The sequence below is a fragment of the Genypterus blacodes genome, unplaced genomic scaffold (genome assembly GCF_046128005.1).
Source record: "Genypterus blacodes isolate CSIRO-AG114 ecotype Tasmania unplaced genomic scaffold, CSIRO-AGI_Gbla_v1 ptg000044l_1, whole genome shotgun sequence".
Taxonomy (NCBI): Eukaryota; Metazoa; Chordata; class Actinopteri; order Ophidiiformes; family Ophidiidae; genus Genypterus; species Genypterus blacodes.
In genome coordinates this window covers 4,511,278-4,533,611 of record NW_027466857.1, presented here as the reverse complement: position 1 = coordinate 4,533,611, position 22,334 = coordinate 4,511,278, and the positions used below count along the sequence as shown (strand labels likewise).

The following is a 22,334-nucleotide window of genomic DNA, read 5'->3' as shown; positions in this document are numbered from 1 at the left end:
CTTGTCTTTCTGTTCTAGAAGTAGGTCAATGTGACATCATGTCATCTGTGTTATCCAATAGGGATAAGAAACCAGTCTGAGAAATGCATGGAATATTCTCTCTGCCTGAAGTGAAACCCTGAAGCTCGAAACACTCATAACAACATTCTGATCCACTCTTTCTTCACTCAGCGTTACATCGAAATGAGCGACAGAAAGTGACAGTAGGGCGGTGAGAAGAATCCCTGAGAGCAAACAACAACCTCAGTCACGTCTTTTCCCTGCATTCATCTTTGCCTTCTCCCTGTTTCGCTTAATGTCTTTCTCTGTTTTGCACATCACAAAGGTTGATTGATAAGCACATGAATACATTTGAAAGGACTGTAAACGTAGCTTTTCTTACATTTTCTATAGGTACCCTAGGTGGGGTAGCAAGGTTGCGCAAGAAGGGCCAACACACAGTGATCATGCACCTGCTCGCTGCGAGCCGTGATTACAGCTTTGAACTGGTTTCACCTGAAGAACTGCTGTCAGATCCGTTCTGTAGGATACAAAGGAACATTCCAAAGCCCCCATTCGAAAGCAGAAGGTGATTCTGCTGAGAAATAACTACATCACTCATTTTGATCGTTAAATGCTGAACTCATCAACCATTGTACATTCACAGGCCTGTCTCATGCGTTCAGCTATTTGAAAGCCCCTGGTGTCAGGTTTCACACATTAAAACACCTTTGTGAGAACCAAAATGGATTCGTAACTGTAAAGGTTATCTGTGCAGTGAGACGGAAAATTCGCAATGAAAGCAGTGCAGCATATTTACAGTTAACATGACAACAACAACAAAAATGTCAAGACATAAACAGGTAAGGCGTTTATAAGGGTGTCCATTATCTAAAAGAAATCATATTTAAACAGCACTGAAAAAAAGCTATTTTGACCAAAAACAACAACAACTCCCTCCTACTCAACCACAAATTGGTGTTTCCCCCCCTGGAACACCTCCACTGGAGAAATGTGGAACAGCTGAGTGTGTGTGGTGCTTCCTGGGTCTAATTAGAGTGCATGGCTGACTGCAGCAGAGAGGAGAGGCAGCAAATAAATACATAAATGCATTTCAGTAAAGAGTCTTTTTCATGTTTAATATCTATAAATGTTGCAGTATTTATACTGCTGCTTTTCTGATGCACTAATTTGTTTTCTAAATTGTCTTTTTTTCTCATTTGTCTAGGAACCTTTCTTACTGCACTCCTACTCTAGCACTAGTTATGCTTAGCTGTTGGTTTTGAAAGGAAATGCACTTGTGATTTCTTGTGACCTGAGGTGCTTTTGCCTACCTATGTTGAACGCACTTATTGGAAGTTGCTTTGGATAAAAGCGTCTGTTAAATGACTGTAATGTAATGTAATGTAATGTACAGACCGTGTTTGCATGGGGGTGTTTGCATGTGTGTGTTTCTTGTCTGTGTACATGTAATGTGCATTAAAAAAAACACAACTGAGTGAGGAAAAGATTCCCCCCTGGGGATCAATAAAAAGTGTTCTTTCTTTCTTAAGCAAAATGAGCAGCAATGCCAGTTTTAACAGTCCTCTGTCAGCCCTCAATCTTCCTGACACATTCATATGCATCAGTATCTATCTACCTAATTATCATAGCACCATCCACCTTCAGTGTAGAAACTCTCAGGCAGTTTTTCAGCTCTACATTCCAAGTCTGCCAAGTCCCCTGAAGCCACAACAGTTATGACTGAGAGCATGAATGCAAGCAACATGCAACACACACTCATGCATGGGCGTGGGCTTTACACACTTGAGGAGAAAATCAAGTCAAGTCAGTTTGTTTGTATAGCCCAACATCACATACAATGCCTCAAAGGGCTTTACAGACCCACAACAGCAAGACAATTCCCAACCCAGCCCAAAGCTCTCTAGGAAGTTGAGGAAAAACTCCAGAGAAAATGGAAAGGAAAAAAGGAAGAAACCTCAACGGGTCACTGAAACAACCATGGAGCTGAAAAACAGCTGACCCGTGGACCCCACACTTAAGGGTGTAGAGCCCAGGGCCAGAGAGGTGATCAGTAGACATCAGGAGACATAGGAAGTAAGGTGAGAGGGTTAGAGAAGGACAGAGAGAGAAAATCTGTTCATGTGCCCCATCCTCTTACTACACTGACACTACCACTAACCAGTCTGTCTGGGCCCTGAGTTTAACCTGGGTTCTTTCATCACTTTCCTGCAAGTGACTGTGGACTGTGCTTCCTGCACATTTAGCAGATTTCGAAATTCACTGAAAAGAGGTGTGTCTTCAAGCAGGATTTTAAAATTTCCAGGGAAATTGCCTCTTTAACAGGAGCAGGAATGACTGAAAAAATGTGTGTCTTCAAGCAGGATTTTAAAATTTCCAGGGAAACTGCCTCTTTAACAGGAGCAGGAATGAACTGCAATAATGAAATCTCTCCTGAAGCTGCAGCACCCATTTAGTTTCAGCAGCACATCCACCGAGAGACTTGATGTGATATGTTCAGAAAAGATAGGTGAAAGTTCATCATGCGCCCTTCAGGCCGATCTCAGAATTACGCACAAGAGACTGTGAAACTAACGACAAAGAAAATGCTTCTTATGAAAGCCTTGACAAAGATCCACCTTTTGTACACTGAGACATACCTATGATGACAGGTCCAGGGGTGATTTATTTGAAGAGAATGTCACAATCGAGAAATGTTTCACCCTGTTCCCTGTGATGCAACACTTTTGACGTGTTTGAATCAGGTGATATTCAATGAAACCTTTGTGGATGAGCTCATGGTTAATAATGTGATGAAAGTCCAAGGCATGCTGCAATGAACTAACCCCACCAGTGAAAGGTAACACAGTTCGGAGGAGAAGCCATTTCTGGGCTGTTTGCGCTCCTGTGTGTGTGTGTGTGTGTGTGTGTGTGTGTGTGTGTGTGTGTGTGTGTGTGTGTGTGTGTGTGCTTGTGCATGTGTGTGTGGGGTTTGTTCTCAGCACCTATGTTAAAGTTCATTCAGTCCATGCCAGATGAACACTCTCCACCTGTTTACCTTTTTGTCGGATGAAGAAATCGCTCTTACCTGCTGTTTGATAAGAGACTGTTCAGCCTTTCATAACCCTGAAAGAACAAACTGCAGAAATGGATATTTGAGCTTATCTTTATCAGACTGATTTGATGGAGTTTGTTCATGATGCCTTGAATCTTTGTCAAAAGGAATTGAGTTTTTGCCTGTACTGCCTGTAAGACAGTATGAGGTTTGCTTAGCAGAAAGTATTAAGAAGACACAGAATAAAGAAAGACATGCAAAATAATCTTTGACCCAAAATACTGAGATTATATAGAAGGATATCAGTTGTGCACAGCAAAAAGTTCAAAGGTGAGGTCTTTGAGGTAATGCTGGTTCCGTGGGAATACTGCAAAACATACCGTACATTGTTATTTAAATGTGTTGCTGCACAAGTGGCGCAACACATGCCAATTAGACAAGTATGTCATCCAACAAGTTTAACAGAACGGGCTAGCTCTTGGGCACATTTCCAAACTAAGAGGAAGCCGTTAGAGAGAAAAGAAAGAAAGTATGTGTGAGTGAGTGAGTGAGTGAGTGAGTGAATGTCCAACTCCCCTGTGTTTGAGTTGAATACAATTAATTGAGTTTGCAGTTATATTTCACAGCACAGAGCACAGAGTGCATGAAACACGTCCCAAACCTCCCTGCAGCCATACAGACAGTCTAACTTCATGTAATATTCTAAGCATCACAATGCTGTTGGGTGAACACTCAATACTTACATACAAACATGTGTGTGTGTGTGTGTGTGTGTGTGTGTGTGTGTGTGAGAGAGAGAGAGAGAGAGAGAGAGAGAGAGAGAGAGAGAGAGAGAGAGAGAGAGAGAGAGAGTAAGCACGCTCTCTCTGCAAGGGGGGGCAGCAGACCCCCCCATCCATCACTCACAACACAACAAATTCCACTGTGCAACTTCCAGAAAAAACAAATTGTGTGCGCCCCTGGATATGGGGAGAGGGTATAAAAGAACGGCGCTAGGACCCTGATCTCACTGTGCTGAGGCAGAGGGCGTAGTCTGGGTGAGCCGGCAGAGGAGGAAGTTGCAGAGCGCGGCGCTTACTGGCGCACAACTGCGAAGTCCTGATCAGAGCATAAGCGATGCGCAACACGGGCTGCGAGAGGAAACGAGACTAACGACAAACGCCGCGAAACGCCTCCATCTTTTTATCCTCAGCGTGAGCAGATACACAGCACAGCGAGCATGTCGGTGCTGGCGCTGCAAGAGTATGAATTCGAGAGACAGTTCAACGAGGACGAAGCCATCCGATGGATGCAGGAGAACTGGTAAGGTCGTTTTTCATTCAACATCACGGTGTGCCGGGACAACGAGTGTCCGTGTTAACTGGTGACTTAAGCCTGAATGGACGGAGTGGTTTCTCGTCGCCAGGGCAGATGTGTAAAATTAAATGTTTTATTTAACATTCATAAGTGGACATTAGGCTGCTGTAAACCTTTCTGGCGGTCAGTAGTTACCAAGTGAGGTATTTAATGACACCCATAGGTTTGTATCAAAATTAAAACGTTAAATAGAAATGTTGCGAGAAGAGATTATATAATTTCCCCGGGTGGGCCTTATTGTTTATTTTATAAAACTGCCTAAAATACTGCGTTAATTATTTGAGAGTACAATAAAAATACTCTTACCTATCCTTAACATCTGCCGTCACTACAACCAACCAGCGTCTTATTCAGGCTAAAGTCACCAGTTAACACGGACACTCATTTGTCCCGGCACACCAGTGAGCGGTTTCATGCTGCTAACGTGAACTGGAGGCAGTCTCCGTGCACAAGCCTCGTTCTTTCGGATTAAATCACGTTACAGTAACCTCTGTACCACTAGCCCGTGGTTGTGTGTCAAAAAATGAGCAAATTCAGCCAGGCCTCAAGCTGTGCCAAAGCCTGTCTGCACTCATTGAGCACAACATTGCTCACAGCTGGTCCATTATGCAGTTCTTGTCCTCGATTCCCTGTGATTTATTCTTCTACGGGAGATTCTAACCATTCTGTAAAGGTCATCTATGGCTGCAGATGCCTCATCCACTCACATAATGGCATAATGGGTATTGAACCAAACCTGGATGTAGGCTGGGGATGAAACGATATCCCCATCAGACATTTCACGCTTCTAGCCTTTAAAATGTAACCAAACTAGACATATAACTTCAAAAACATAGAGAATTAGGGAGTTTTAGGAGATATTAAATAGTTTTAAATGCCCCTTTGAGTAATCTGTGAGGATATTGTGTATGTTATGAGCCAGGATGGTGTATGGAACTCATTAGAATTACACCAAAACACTGTTTTCATACAAATACCATATCTTGCACTAATTATGATGACTAAAAGTAAAACCTGTATTAAAGCTCCTTTTAGTCTAGACCGTTTCATCAGTTTAGCTACTGGGGTTAAACAAACATATTTCACTGATTTTGTGCAACTATGCTTTTGACATCAAGGTCAAGTTCAACTCCAAAGCTCCCGTTGCCAAATTGGATGGATATCCTCAGCAGGGGTCATATTTGTCCAGGTCCATGCCAGGTTGAGCAAGAAATTTGTTTAAACAGAATATAATTTGACTTGTAAAGGAGGGAAGGCTTCCTGAAGCAATCAGATTGGTTTCTGCCTCATCTGCTGTTAGAAAAGAGTGAACAATCCAAGTCCAACTGCTTTGGTTTTGAAACTTAAGATGAAATAACATTTTCTTAATTGCTATTCGTTGAGTAGAGTTCTTGTCTGTGCACGGGGGAGAGAGAGAGACTTTGTAGTTGAGGCAGCATGGAAGCAGTGTGCAGGAGCTGTCCATACGCTGGTACTGACAACCAGCCAATGACGGTCATCTTCTGATGTCTGCTGACAGAGCGTCAGCCAATCACATCGCAGCTCCTCTGTGGTGACTCCAGGCTGCTGCTCCTGTAGTGGAGAATGTCAGACTGGGCGAGTGCACATGGCTGACGGAGGCAGCGACCGCAGCAAATGGGATCTGAGAGTTTGTTTATTGCAGTCGTCGCGTACAAGGAGCAACTGAATTAGTTTAACATATTTTCATGATTGGGACACAGAAATAGCTCCATGGTGCTTTGAATGCAAAAATAGGAAAAAAAATCCTTTGTTTGATGTTCAGCAGAAAGTATGGAATGAAACTACAGGTTATATATGTTGTGCTACCCCACACAATATTAAAGTGCTTTACTCAAAGAGTGCTTTGAGACTTGTTTTAAACATTAATGTGGAACAAAACAGATGAGTTCAGGCAGCAGGGAAAATGCATCTTGGCAGCCAAATGAAGTGTTGTGTTGAAAATCTGCTGCTTTTGATTAAAGGAAATGTGCGTAACATCATGTAAGCAAGTCAAAGCAACAAAACCACATTTCTGGTACAAAGGCTACAGTTAGTGTTGGGGTGGGGGGGGGCGTAGTCATGTACAAAGTCACATGGTATTTGAATCAAAATGACATCACTTTTCACAGTAAGATGTTGTAAAAGCACTGCAGTTCTTCCCCCTGGGAACTGGAGACAGTAGTGAAAACGTGCATATTAAAGTATTTATGTTAACATTTTTAGTTCATAAGCCCTTGATTAGTGAGCTGCAACTTAATCATATCCAATACTTACAGAGATACATACATAATACAATCTTATTAATAATCATTTCCCATGCCAGCTGGGTCTCCACTTGGGCTGAACAATGTATCACATCTTTATTGTTATTGAGATGAGTCATTTATGCGACGCGGCTCATCGCAGAGGGCCGCAACATCATTTATTAGACACGGGACGTTAATAAGAGGCAGAGCCATTGGCATGCAGCTGTTGCATGCATGCAGTGTCCCCCCGCCCCCCCCCAGCGCTCTTTGCTGGGGAGTTAGCAGCATGTAGATGATGAGCAGCGACTCGTGGCCTGAGACACAGAACGCGTGCGGGACGAGCGAACGAGCCAGGACGCCCGCACACGCCACCACAGATTTAGTTTCTTACTTTTTTTGACCATTGATCAATACGCAGTGGTTGAAAATGCACATCTAACCTTCTACACACCTGACCCCAGATATGTAATCCCCTCATGGCGACAGAGATAAACATTTAGCTTTGCAAAGCAGAACATTAGTTTGATTGTTTTGGTGCATTGTACAGCATAATCTCTTTAAGCTTTATACAGGTTTTGTTCAGCGAGTCTCTAAAGCTTATATTTTACACGTCAGATTGTTTACACTGTCTGCCGTGCGTCGGCAGTACGTCAGTTTTAAGCGAGAAAATAAATGACAAAACCAGGTATTGTGCAAACTATGTCAAGCTGAGGGACACAGACACAGAAAACTGACACTCCCTGCTGTTAACTTTTATTTTCTATGAATTTTCAGATTTAGAGAAGCACAGAAGTAAGTTCAATGTCAGCTTGTGTTTGACATATATAGTCTGACGTTCAAACCACAAAATAGGAGTTTGTTGTGATGTTGATACAGATTTCAGTTGGACCCTTAATGTCAAAATATTTGGCAGTGAAAGTCGGTATTTAATATATATTTCCCTCCGATCCGGTGAAATTAATTGGCGGCGCACAAAGAATCCAGGTCTGCAGCATCACTGTGAGTCTGAGTGGCGGTGCTGCACCTCTAACGGCACCCAAATCGCTGTCACAGTTGGTGTTTGCTGTCACACCTGACGGGGAAACAGACGCTGGGACATCAGCGATTGGCTGTGACCTCGCGCCGCGCCGTCTGTCTCGTTAGTGTCAGTTTTTTTCTTGGAACACATCCCGTATCTGATAAGCATACAGGTAAATCATTGTGCTGCCAGTGGCCACATTTTCGTTTTTGGATTAAAAATGTAAAGTTTGAGGGCGACTAGCGGAGGAATCCTGGGTAATAAAGGAAGTGTCTGTCAAGAAACCAGGTCAGATCCAAAAAGGTAAGAATTGATTATAATATCTAAACCAATATCCCATAAAATATGAACAATTTTGTTTAAAATCTACTTTCAGACCCCAGGCTATGAACATTTCAGGTCCCTATTATTCGATCAAAAAATAACTTTGAGAAGTAACTAAGAAGAAGTAGAAGAAGAACTAAGAAGAAGAAGTAAACTATTCAAGTCACTGTCATTAAACCCTTAATTCACAGCTACTGATGTAATGGTGACAAAAATACTGATGCCCTGTAACACCTAGAGCGTCAAGAGCGTGCAGAAATGTAAACGTATGACGTCTGTGAAAGAAAATAGAGAAACATGAGACGTGTTTGTGTCGCACATTCACAAACGGCCTTTAGGATACATTAAAAAAAAGCCTCATGCACAAATACCACGGCCACAGAAATGTTACAGCTCACAGCCAAGGCCCACACACACACACACACACACACACACACACACACACACACACACACACACACACACACACACACACACACACACACACACACACACACACACACACACACACACACACACACACACACACACACACACCCAAATCCAGTGCCTTGGCCCGGCCTCGCACTCATTAACAGCTCACAGAGGTTGGCACTGCAGGGCTCAGTTAAATGAAGATTTTAGGCCATTGTCAAATTCTTTAATCTGTAAAAATGTAATCACTGCACCGGCCTTGTATTTTTAGTATTTCCACATTAGGGTTAGATTTGATTCATTTACTTCTTTTACTTCCTGTGGCTTTTTTTTGCCATGCAGCCATTTCAGAGACGAACTACACTTCTACAAAGTAAAAGCCTTGACGGTTTCTGTTCATCTTGCCCACTTTAGAGTTTGTTCCTGGTGTAAACTGTGTACGTGTTCTCTGTGTTGCAGAGGTGAATGGAGGCTGGCACACAGATCTAACAGTGGCTCTCTCTGAGAAAGGGGAAACTGGCAGCCGAGTGCCGATTGTGTAGCAGACCTCCGAGAACCATTAGGTGGAGAAGGAAGACTAGGATCAGCGGGGGAGGGGGCGGGGGGAATTTGGGGATGCGCTTGTGTTCTGTTACAGTGCGAGACAACATCAGCCTCTTTGCTCAGACCCTTCCTACAGCAGGATACCTCTGTGTAGTGATCGAGTGAAGTAGAGAGCGCAGGCAGTGGCGACTGAAGAGGCACAGCACAGCATCGTCGTGGCTAAACAGCAGAGACACGGGCCTCTTAAATGTCCTCTGCACTGATAACAGTTGAGGGGACAGAAATGCCAGTGTCACAGGACCTCTCCCCCTGTATGCCTGGTCACACACACAGACAGACACAGACACACACACACACACACACACCCAATACTAGCCAGTGAGTAATAACGTAATAACATAAGTCAGTTGGAACACACAGCTGGGATTTCCCACGATGGAATGCAGCGACCAACACGTAATTGACGAAGCAAACGCGCTCTGTTGATGATTAGTCATTACTCAGCTTGATTTATCATGACTGCAATTAAAGGAGATGCGGCGTTAAGCAAGGCGAGTCCTCCCATCGAGGCCATGCGTGTGGAGGAGGTGTATGTTTACATGCCAGAATGAATCAGTTTACCCACAACACGTAATCTGCCTCTGCTGGCCCGAGTTAGCATCCTGACATTTCTCTGGCTTTCAGTTGCGTTCATCGCTTTAGACTCTGGATAATTGAAGTGCATGTAAACACACTTGTGATTTGATTTGTTGCTTCGTCAGATCGGGAAGGAAGTACATCAGGCGAGGAAAAGTGAATCAGGCGTACACCCATTTTTTAAGATGATGGGTTATTTCCATAATCTCAGGCTCTGTTTGTTCATGTGCGTCGTTTTCAATCTGAACGTTCCAGCCTCCGTCGACCCACTGATGAACTTTGCCGGTAAGAATCAACAACTTCTGACGTCTGCTGTAATCTGTATCTCTTCAACCGACGATAACTCTGAGTCTTTATCCATGTTTGAAGGAGAGAAACCTTTTTGTTGACCTCACCATGCAGACTAGGGTCGTCAACAGAGCCACTCTGTCCTTCTCAGGAAATGTGGCCCGTCTATTTACAAAGATAATATTTGGACAGTGAAGCTCATTTTATCAGTGTTTCTGCCTGACTGAGGCCGTTGGTCTCTCTGAAGATTATCCTTCCTCTCTGGAGCAGGAGAGGTTTTTAGTGCTGGCTCTTTTATTAAAGGCGCTCCTCTCTTTATTAACGCTTGTGCTTCACTCAGGGGTTGTTCAAGACCGCAAAACCCAGAGGCAGAACTGTTAACGACAGATAGCCGAATATTCTGACTTCTGTTACTCCATTGTGCTGATTTGTCAGTGCCGGGATCTCGGCCCTGAGCACCATCTGCAGTTCACACTTTCTTAAAATACTGCAGAGGTGAGAACAGACTTGTGACCGACGAAACCTCGCAAGGAGCAGAAGTCAGGCTGTCGATTATTGCCGGTCCAAAATCAACACAATACAATAAATGAGTACATGTCTTGTTAGCTGTTGCAGTTGTGATGATTTGTCTTTGTAGCTCTCTCTCTCTCTCTCTCTCTGTCTCTCTCCCTCTCTCTCTCTCTCTCTCTCTCTCTCTCTCTCTCTCTCTCTGTGTGTGTTAATGGGGACAGCAAATTTTACAGCCGCGGTATCGATCGCGACAGTATGTTGTTGGAAAATTGGCCGCGGTTCAAATTGGCCGTTTTATGAGCGCGGTGTTTTGCAGCGAGGATCATCGCCTGTGTAATAACACAACGCGATCTCCGAGCCGCTGACTCATCTGTACTTCCCACAGACGTCATTATCCCTCCTTTTCATGCCGGTTGCCTGGATTCTGTGTTTTTCCCCGCGTCGGTAGGGCAGAGGGGAGAGCATCCAGCAGCATCCCGATGGGTGTTTGTACTCCTGATAGCTCACCGGTGGCTCCCTCCCTCCCCCCCCCCCGGGCCTGATAACAAACCGAAGCAGAGCTCCACATTGCAGCTGTGAGACTGAAAATGTTATTGGACATACAGAGGGACATTGTTAATCGTCTTATGCAAGGTTGTACCGCTTTGCTTGTAATGACACACCGGTGCCAAACATTATTTTGGTGATTCAGAAGCTCATTCATTAGTCTAGAATGTAAGGTATCCCCCGGGAGGTGATTAGTTGAGACGATAAGACTCTCCTCTCTGAGGCTCGTGTTACGTATTCAAAGTGACGGCAGCGGCTTTTTGTTTCTGTTGGACGGATGAGACCCACAGGGACGCTCATCTTGAATTTGCCATGGGGATATTGTTTCAGTGAAGTTGTTTGCGTCTCTTTTAAAGCTGGGGTTTTCCCCCGAATCGATCCACGTTCCACTTTTAATTGACTTACAATAAACAGCAACCGTAGGCTCATTTTCCATTCCTACATTTCCTTTTCCCAGAAATGTCCCTGGCTACGGCTTCACGGTCGAGCCGAGGCAGCGACGCTTTGCCAGAGCGGGACGTGCGTGATGCTGATTGATCCTGACAGCGTTAACCCAGAGTCCACCTCAGGGTTTTGTCGTTTGCCGGGGGGCCGCTCTGCCTTTCAGGGCCCCGGCGAGGTCAGGGATGAAGACGCTGGGGCTGGACGCTCGGAAATTAAAGTCCGCCTGCCACAACAGCCGCCGCTCTCTGGTTTCACTTTCAGCTTTAATGAGGATGTCTGGGAAAGCACAGACGCAGACAAACAAATATGGCAGCTCGTTGTTTATGGAGTGTGTGTGTCAGTTAGTCACTAAACAACTAGACGGGTCGACCACAACGTGATCAAGATGCATCACTTTGGTGAAATGCTCTGCGTGCTATGTGGTGTAAGCTTCTTATAAGATGTTTCTCGCTGCTTAAAATAAGATGCACTAAGCACATAATAGGCTGAAATAGTCACCACTGCAAAAAGGCATTGTTATATACGGCGTGTCTCTGCGTGTGGACCAATCAATCAGTCTGTCTGTGGTTGGCGTGGAGCATTGTGTGGACTGGATTGGATGTGGATGCACCTTGAATGACTCCTTATTCAGTGACAGCTTGGTGTTATTTACATCTTGGCCGCACTTCTCAATCTTAAGGTTTGGCACGGTGACTCTGATTGTCTTTCCACCGTCTAAAAGCAGAGGCTGGCAGTGTCAGGGAACAGAGCCGCCGCACACCCGGGGGGGAAAAACCAGAGCGAAACGCGGCCACGCACGCACGCACGCACGCACGCACGCACGCACGCACGCACGCAACTCTCATCCACGCAGTTCCATGATGATGTTCACATGTGACACTGCACATAGGTGAGCTTGTTGCTGACACCTATATAGAGTAAGCGAGCGCCGGCACAAGCTCACACACTCATCCCAGGACTGCGAAATCAGGATTACGTAACAGGTTCAAATCTCCCTGGACAAGCTAATGCTGATCCTTTATGCCACAGTGTGAGGGGGGGAGGAGAGGAGAGGAGAGGAGCACCCATGTTATTGGATTTGTTCATGTATGTTATTACCATGTGCTGCTCTGTCTTGTTAAATGTATTTAGGGTATAGTTTGAAAGAGCAAGGATCATTTCTGTGGCTGTGTAATGAGGGGTAAAGATGATGGAGGTTCGGCAGGCTGGAGTTCACTTTTTAATCTAATAATTTCATTTAATCATCTCGTGTTTGGTTTGTTTGATTTTGAGCTTTTTTACCAGATAGTATTACATTTATGGATATCTCTGTTTAACGTGATTTCATATTCTGAGTCTCAGTTTCAAAGCCACACACACACACACACACACACACACACACACACACACACACACACACACACACACACACGCTCGCATACACCTGTAATGTGTCGCAACTGCTACAGTGTGATTTTGATATTTGTTTAAGTTATTGCACCACCTGTGTGTGTGTGTGTGTTGCCACAGTCAGCCCATTCAGCCGCTGCAGTCATGCATACAGAAATATTAAGCGCCAACTTCCCGGGCAACTGTCGACTTTATCAGAAAGCAGCCTGTAGTCGGTAAACCTCCTGAGCCGCCGCCCAGCGATAAGAATCAAATATGAAGGCCAGAATTGACACGGACACAGAAACAAATATATGTGCAGGGCCTTCCGGGTTTTGTCAGATTTATCTCACTAACCTCGTGTAAGTGCGCGAGGAAATGAAGACACCGCTGCTGCTCGTCGGTACTTTGATGGAATCTCAGCTGGAGGGAAGCAGCTGAGTTCCAGAACCCGCAGTGAGGAGAGAGGAAGGAAAAAAAAAAAGAGTCTCTGCTGAATCTGTTATTGCTTCCTGCTGATCTCTCCCCAAACAGCTCTGATTTAGCGGTCGTTTTTATTTGTGCTGCCTCGGCCCCCTCTCAAGAAGCAGATTCCTTCCTCCAGCCACACCCCTGGAACGCAGTGATACACAGTGTGATCCTGCAAGACAGAAGTCAGGGACAGAAGTATTGCATCGGTGGTAATGTTATTAGCAAAACGATTAATTGGCTTCTTACGCTTACATTCGCTATCAGTTGGTCATGTGATTGTTTGTTGAGCCGAGCGTGGGGTGAAGTGAAACCGGCACGCTGAAGACGGAGCGTGGGTTCACTTGCGGAGGCCGCGGGCAGCATGGAGGGACGATGTGAATTCGCACCGATATCTCAAATACATTCCTGTGACAGAGGATGTAGCTCGGCTGCAGCTGCCACTTTGGAGCGCCTCGCAAAGACAACAGGGCCACTCCCCCTCACCCCACCCCACCCGCCCACATACCGCTTCAACCCCCCCTGACAGCCTCAACCGGGCCCTTGGCTTTCTTTACCCTTTGACATAATTCTTTCGAGCAGCCTGAGCCATCATCTGTATCTGCCAAGCTTAATATTGGCTTAGAAAACACGGATCAAAAGATAAGAAATAAGGAATATGTTTGATATAAGGAATTGGATTAGACGAAGCCAGAAATAGAGTATTTGACAGCTGGTGGTGGCAGTTTATGTATTCTAAAGTTGTTATTCTCGTGTGTAAGGATTATTAATGGCCGACTAGAACAGTGACCTGAGAGTCGCACATTGCAGTAATTACCGGTGACAGTTTCTAATAGCGGCGGTTCATTTCCGCGCAGGGGCTCGGAAGAGATATCGCGGGCGTTCTGCGTGCTGCAAAGTCATCGCTCACGCCATTTATCAGCCAGCGCGACCTCTGACCCTTTCTCTGCTCGGAAGACAGTGCAAGGAGGAGAAACGCTTTCACCGCTGTGCCCTCTCTGTCCCTCCCGCCCCGGTGAAGTAGGCCACTGTCTTGTCGTATGTTGATCCGCTCTCCCCTCCTCCGCGTTGAGTCGAGGAAAAACAGTGATGTCATTCTGCGGTCTCGCAACCCCTGTTGTCGTTCCATGAAAGCAGCTCCTTTTGACTTTGACTAGAATGCTTTGTCCTTTGTTCGGCGGAGGTGGCCTCAATCATTTTCGCAGGCATTGTGCAAGCGCAGGGAGGTGGCATCATTAATACTCGCACTCCCGACACACAATGGAGTCCATTATTCTAAACAATTGATACTGTTGTCGCAGTTCATCAAGTTTTCATCGCCATGTCTGCTATTACAACAAACATTGCAAGCAAGCCCACTGCGTCCCTTCCCATTCCACATTGGTGCCACTGGTATGAGGGAGGAAATACCAGTGAATTGAAAGTACTGATGGCGTTCCATTGCAGTCCTGGAATTGGTTTGGATTCCCTCCATCTCACTAAGAAATGTATTTTTAAATTCACCTTAACTGACGCAAAACAAACACCATGTTGTTCTTTTTGACTAAACTCCAAACGGCAGCACAGTGGAACATCACTGAACTGGAACATACCGGTCGTCAAGCCCAGACGCTCCCAGAATGCCTCACTCCTGCTTCTTGTTTACTGTCCTCACCACTGCAGGTTTCACGCATTGCTCATTGGCTCCTGCTCCTTTTTTCTTGCCATTGCGGCATTCATTCATTACTCAGCTCTCTCTGTCCAATATACCAAACAGATTTTTGGACACGGCTGCTCGTTTTTTGGTCTGACTCAGAATCCAGCCCGTCAACCTCGGACCACCTGCACGTTGTCATCACGTTGTGCTGCACGCTGGGGAAATGCTTCTCTTTACATTGAACTCAGCCAGATGATGTTTCAGCACAAGTCCTCCATTTCATGTGACGCAGCACTGATCTCTGACAAGTTCCCGCAAACGGATGACGCAGACTATATAAACTCAAAGCTGAGCTCATTAAATTGCGTAACGCTTTCCTTTTGAAATCAGCAGGTCGCGCTTTCTAACCAGGACATTGTACTTTATGATGTGGAGCAGTAGAAGCTGGTTTGTATCTATTTAGCTCCCTAATTAATGGCAGAAGCAGAGGTTTCTGGTCTAAACAAACGGCCCCTGAGAGTCTGACATAGCCGCTATCGACATTCTAAATAGACGGAAATTACACCGCTGTCACAATTGGCCAGTAATGGATGAGGAAATTACATCTGCCTGTAAGAAAAACCCCATTTGTCCTTGAAAGCTTCTAAAAGGACCATTTATGATTGGTGAATTGTCCTGTGTAGGTAGTAAGTAGGTAGTCAGTCAGAAAAAGAGGTCTGACGTCCATTTTCTTCTCTCTTTGTGCGATTACAGGAAGAAGTCCTTTCTCTTCGCCGCGCTGTACGCCGCCTGCATCCTGGGCGGGCGTCACGTCATGAAGCAGAGGGAGAAGTTTGAGCTGAGGAAACCGCTGGTGCTTTGGTCGCTCACACTCGCTGTATTCAGGTGAGAAACCGGCCAACCGTCAAACGGGATCAAATATGGATTCACAGCACTTAATGATATTTATATAGCAGATCTCTAGGGAGAAGCAACAACATTAACCCATTGACGGTATCTTCTCTGTTTAGTATATTCGGTGCCATCCGTACTGGAAGTTACATGATGTACATCCTGATGACGAAAGGACTCAAACAGTCGGTGTGTGACCAAAGCTTCTACAATGGGCCCGTCAGCAAGTTCTGGGCGTACGCCTTCGTCCTCAGTAAAGCACCAGAGCTGGGTAAGTCCAGACCACTTATTACCTCTAATTATAACTTCATACTTTGTGTAAATGCATGTCTGTCAAAGAATATGTGTAAAGTAAACTGAAGGTTAAACCGGCCGTCTGCATTTGAAGTTTCTATTCTATCGCTTTAGTGGAGAACACTTGTCAACATTCTCATGATAATCGCTGATAGATAGGTGAAGAGTGTCTTAAATTGATCTAGCCTCTTATCGTCATTTGCTTCTGTTGACTTTTTGGCCAGCAAGTAAAGTTGTTCCAGACATTTCAGCCCGGCCCGTGTGTGCCAAGAGCTTCTTTCTGTTACTACGTTGTTCATTCTGATGCTATTGCTGCATATTTGAGGGCAATGGATCAACTTCAATCAGTGCCAGTCATGCCTGTTCAATGCATTTTTTTCCTGTTTCCCCTCCTTCCCCTTTGTGTCTTCCCTCCAAACTTCTCCTCCCGTCCGAAACCACAGGCGACACCCTCTTCATCGTGCTGCGGAAACAGAAGCTCATCTTCCTCCACTGGTACCACCACATCACCGTGCTGCTCTACTCTTGGTACTCCTACAAAGACATGGTGGCCGGCGGCGGATGGTTCATGACCATGAACTACTTGGTGCACGCCGTCATGTACTCTTACTATGCGTTGCGGGCGGCCGGCTTCAAGGTGTCGCGCAAATTCGCCATGTTCATCACGCTGACCCAGATCACCCAGATGCTGATGGGCTGCGTGGTGAACTACCTGGTGTACTCCTGGATGCAGCAGGGCCAAGAGTGTCCATCCCACATGCAGAACATTGTGTGGTCCTCCCTCATGTACCTCAGCTACTTTGTGCTGTTCATCCAGTTCTTCATCGAGGCCTACTTCAGCAAGCAAAAAGCACAGGCCAAGGCCGTCAGCAAGAAGAGCGAGTAACGAACAAGCCATAGGTATCGGAAGAAAGGGAGGTGAAGATTTTACAAGGGAGCTGGAGATGAAGAGCAGGGACCAGTGACTCGAGAGAATCTGTAAATTAATGGAAGAGCGAGGGGGAGGGGGAGGTGGCGGCGGTGGTGGTGGTGGTGGGGGGGTTGATTGAGATCTCGGGAGGGCAGAGAAGTTAGGTTAGGCTGGGGGTGGGGCAGGGGTTTAGACAATGACTGGTGCTTGTGCGTGAGCATTACGACTAATGTGCAGAAAAAAAACGCCTCGAGGAAGCCGACATCTCCACCGAAAGGGGGCGCGGAGGAAAGAAAGCAGCAGAGGAAGTCGTCACCCGATGTTTAAATAACCCTATTTGGATTCACCGTGAATACAGTTTTTTAAAAAAAAAAGGTAAACCCAAGAAAAAGAACCACCACATTAGAGAAACACCTCTGCCATGTGCATATGTTTACGTGATATAACAAAAAAAAAAAGGAAGAAGAAGAATTGAATTAGTTCATATGAAGATGGTGGGATTGATCCATCGGAGTATGTTTCTGTGTGTCTATCATCATCATTGTTTTGTTTTTCGCTCTGTTCAAAGAAAATGTTCAAGACACTCTGCAGTGTGTGGAGCGGCCGAGTGTTGGTTTGCGTGAGCTGACGGGGTGTATCTTCTGTCTTACATTGCAAAAATTGCGATATTTCTCAGGTCTTCGGTTATTTAATATAATATGCATATCAAGACGAAGCAGACGTGTTTGACATCAACAGTGGTTTACAATACGGCGGAAATCCAACCCAGTATTGTCGCTTTGTTCACCCGAAACGTACGAGTGAAGCTGATTGGAGGAGATGAGGCAGGACGTGATGGCACGATGGGAAACAGACGCTGGCTGTGTGCCTCTCCACCGCTCGCCGGGACCTGGCAGAAGCTGGCGAACACACACACACACACAGACAGACACACACGGGAAATGACTCGCTGTCGGACTTCCATTCACTTTGATGTATTTAAGGGTCCATACCAGTGACGAGAAACTGTATGACACGTGTAATGAGCGCTTACATGAAGGACAGATATTTATGTTATAGCTATGAAAAAAAAATAAATGAAACACACAGTTGTCAAAATCTACTGTACTGACTTTAAAAAAAAATAGTAGGCTATGTATCATTAATGGTGTCTTTTGTGCTCTTGTGCATTTGCACTGTATCAATGTCCCCCTCAAAGAAAAAAAATCATTGTTGCTGAAAAAGTTAACGTATGAACAAAGAGTGTGAAAATGTAACATTCTGCCTGTGGTGATGTGGTTATTCTTTCTTACCAGACAGGTTCCCCTGTTTGTACTACAGCCAAGTTTACACTAAGGCCTGAAACATGTTTTGACTTTCAACGATAAAAGAAGCGGGTGAAAGCTACGTGCGGCGTACAAGAGTTGAGTAATTGAGCTAATTGGCATTACAGTAAACCATTCACAGTCTCTGCTGGTCTGTACCACTACAGAGTTCACATCTACTGTACGTGGATCCCCCTAGTGGCGTAAGTATGCAATACAGCACTAAAACTGAAGTCGCAGCTGATTGAGAAACAGACACTACTCCAGCTCTAATATAAAATAAGAGTAATACAAAAATACAAAACAGATTTCATACAATTAAAGAAAACATTTACAGATATCTTGAAAAAGCTTGTGAAGAGTCCAGCACCTGCATTAACTAAGTTAATAAAGACAACAGAGACAAATGTTCTGAAGTCATAAATGAAAGAAAGTAAACTATTTCCATAAAAATAGAAGAAAATATTGATGAAAACCCTTCTTTTTTTTTCAATTATTGAGGGAATCCTTCACAGACTTACAGACTTCACAGAAATGTTACAATAATAATGGTAAAAGTGAGGTTGGTGGACAAAGACTGTTTTGTCCCTCTTCATGATTGTTAACTTTTCAATGGCCTCTGACCAAAATGTTGCTATAGATACTGTATGTCAAAGATGTTGTGTGTTTAATATTGGCTACAAATAAATAATATCTACTCTTCCATAGCTATAATTAGTTGTGCAATTTGTTACAAAAGAATACCAATATTCTAATATTGAGGAACAAAGGAACTAATGTGTGTGGGTAAGGGTTAGGTGTGTAGTGTGTGTGTGTGTGTGTGTGTTAGAGAGAGAGTGTGTTGGGGGTATTGTGGACTCTTGATGTCTTGACTTATCACACATGATTCAGAAGTGCACTTAGGTTAGAGTCTCGCACTAGAAATCAAGCGAGTCTTTCCTACAACAAAAATGTATTCCAAACATCTATAAAGCTCCTGTTTTACAAAAAGAAATGCGTTAATTTGTGCAAATAGTTTTCTATCCATTTGACAGGGGGGTTTGTCACTTATGGGATGGCAGATTTAAGTCTTTATGCAATCAGTCAGCGTTCCCTGCAACCGTCCCTCAGGAGACAAATCCACCCAGGCCAGCAGATTGGGGACTTTCCCTACTTCACGGTCCAAAGATTCTGGCTCATGTGTCGATGTCCAACATATGCATTACACCCAGCACCCCCACCCCACTCATTTTAAATCCTCACAAACTAGTGTGATGGTGTCCTGTCCAGGAGCTGAAGGGACCAAACCCTGACCTAGAGGATCAGGGCAAAGCCTTTGAGTGCGTTGTTAATTCCCTCTTTAGCTCTCCTCAACTTTGACAGAAGCAATAAAGCAAAGCCAGCACCATATGGCAGAAAAAAACAAATGGGCTTGTATCCAAGCATTTATTTTGATAGTCACTTATGTATGGGTTTTGTGTATTGATCATAAATCAGGAATTTAATGTTTTTAAAGAGGCATTTTAATTTTCATCGATGGAAAGCTATAGACAGTGAACAAACTTTTTTTAGTTTTTCGTCCAGCTTTTACAGATTCACTTTCTTGAAACTTTCATGACATCTTTCAGATACATTGGCAGCACTTTCTAGTTGCTACATTGAGAGATGTCAGCAGGAAGTACTATCTACCTGGATAGTGATCTAACATTATTTCAGGATGTTTAAACTGCCTTTGCTTCAAGTCCACTGTTGGTGTTAAGAAAAATTTTATTATCTTTACAGTCCCCATAACCGTAACCCTCAGTACTGGATTTTTGATCCTCATAACAAGGTAAGCTAAGCACCATAGATGCAGGCAGAACCAAAGCTATATGAAGTATAATACAGAAAATACAGTTAAACCTTCTTGCTTAAACTTTCACAATGAAAAAAATTATGGACTTTTAAAGTTGTTATTAAGACATTTTCCATTATTTCAAAGTAAAAACTTATTTGGTATAATAAAATACAATTGACTTGGTGACTTTTATTTTATAATATCCCTTTTAGTTATGGTGTCAGTGACTCTATTGCCCCCTATTGCCCCAATTGAGCAGTAGTACAAAATAAATTGACACAGGGCCCAATTTCATCTTTACCTGAAGGTTGATCTGCTGCTGTTTGGAGCGGTGCCCTAACCTATCTGTTAGCCCTAATGGAGGGCAATATATAGATAAGTGTGTCTTGCCAGGAAAATCAATATCGATGTGGCCCCTGAAGGTTTTTGAGTGAAAGTACTTTGTTTTCGGCCGTCACCTTGAAACAAAGAGGTTGTGGGTCCTTCTATTAAGGATTCCCAGTCAGCCTTGAGAGGGAGACGCAGACAGAGATAGAAAGAGACAGATGGGGTGGTGGTGGGTGGCAGCGTTGGTACCAACACCACTAGAGCAATAGATTTGGTGGGGGATTGTGAAGCATCGGCGATGGAGCACGACAGGAGCCTTAAAGTGAGTGAGCGATGGGCTGCAATGAGACAGAGGCAGCCTATGAAGCGCCCAAAGAATCTTTCAATTGTAAGAAAATGTTACTTGAAAAGTATTTTGCAAAGAAAATCCGATGAAAATAGAGAAAAGTAATGGTTATGTATTATGTATTGAAAAAAAATATATATATATGAGCGATGATAGTGTAATAATTATTTTACATGCAATTATTACAATACAAATGAGTAGAAAACATCTGTGTATTCACCTGACTTGAGCATACAGTTGTGGGATATTTAGAGATTTTGTTATTTTTTTTTTTTATACTGAGAGAAGGGAAGAAACGAGAAAGAAAGAGAAAGAAATGTTGATTGGGACCTAGGACTGGTGATACACATGTGCATGCAAAATATTGTGTCCTTCAGCCATTGCGAGAAAGAGGAAGGGGTGAAGGATTTCTACTGCAAAAGCGGTCGCCGTCAAGCAAGCAGAGAGGTGAAACTGATCATTTCTTTTTGTTTAGATGACATGAGTCGAGTGGAGCACCAAAGATGGCAATATGAGGGGAAGGTTGAAACTGTGTACCCAATATGGTGGACATTGTGTTAAAGTCACCAGACCAGTAATTGTGTAACCTGGGGCAGAAGGAAAACATGTGGCTAAAATTGCATTGTGGGTTTGAACATCTATCACATTTGTCCTCTACCTCACCACATTTCAGATCTGTTGATTGAGCTCTAGATTTGGAGAAGTAGACATAGTGTATAACCTTAAATTGGATGAGTGTGAGACGAGTACAGGACGAGACAGTGTGTAGTTTGCATTTGACTTCCTCCCATCAGTCTGCCTCTAGTTGGAGTCCGAGTTCACCTTCCCAGGCGGCCCTTATTGTAGAATTATATTGGTCCCCTAGGTTGAGGATGTGGTGATAAATCTCAGAAACGGTCCCTGTTAGTTGTGTCCTGAACATAAGCAGGTCTTCCCACATTAATTGAGGAGGACGGGAAGGGAAGTTTTGGAAATTGTTAGAGGCAAAGAGTCCGATATGGAGGTACACGAATAATTGGTTTGCAGGCAATCTGTGTTGTGTTGACAACCTAGAAAAGGCTGTTAAAACTACCATCCAAATACAGATCAAGGAAATGATGCTTCACTTATTAAAACAGCACATTTTTGTGTATTTGATTTAATAACAGCAGAAATACAAGCTCCATCTCACAATTTTGTCATTCCAGTTATGCAGGTGCTGAAACAAATCCATAATCACAGTTAAATACAGCGTGATTAGAAGTCTGAATATGGAGCATGTTCTCCCAAAAGAGATTACCTGTGTTCTGCGAGTACAAATATATTAAAAAAAAAAGAACAGATACTGCAAAGGAATGAGAGCAGAAATCAGAAACCTTCCCTTTCCAAACCAAACCAAACAACCCAACTCGATCTCAATCAGTTATCTATCTATGTCAGCTTAATCTCTACCTTATCTCTTAATAGTCAGAGTCAGTGGTGAGTATCTATCCGGTACAAGTAACATAGATCTTTGTACAAAAATAAATATAGCATCAAAGTTTCCAACAATATCTCAGTTGTTTGGTTAGTTGTTTATTAAGGAACTGCGGTGTTAGCTGTTAGGCTAAATATCATCATATATCATTAGAGACGG

General features: G+C 44.0%; 1 protein-coding gene across 1 annotated transcript; it reads left to right on the top strand.

Annotated features, from left to right (window-relative positions):
* Positions 1 to 4,084: 4,084 nt before the first annotated feature.
* On the top strand, positions 4,085 to 18,432 carry elovl6 (ELOVL fatty acid elongase 6). The gene is made up of 4 exons (XM_076149163.1): positions 4,085 to 4,336; positions 15,585 to 15,716; positions 15,842 to 15,993; positions 16,460 to 18,432. The coding sequence occupies exons 1-4, from the start codon at positions 4,254 to 4,256 to the stop codon at positions 16,900 to 16,902; spliced, it is 810 nt and encodes a 269-aa protein (XP_076005278.1). The 5' UTR covers positions 4,085 to 4,253; the 3' UTR covers positions 16,903 to 18,432.
* The last annotated feature ends 3,902 nt before the right edge of the window (positions 18,433 to 22,334 follow it).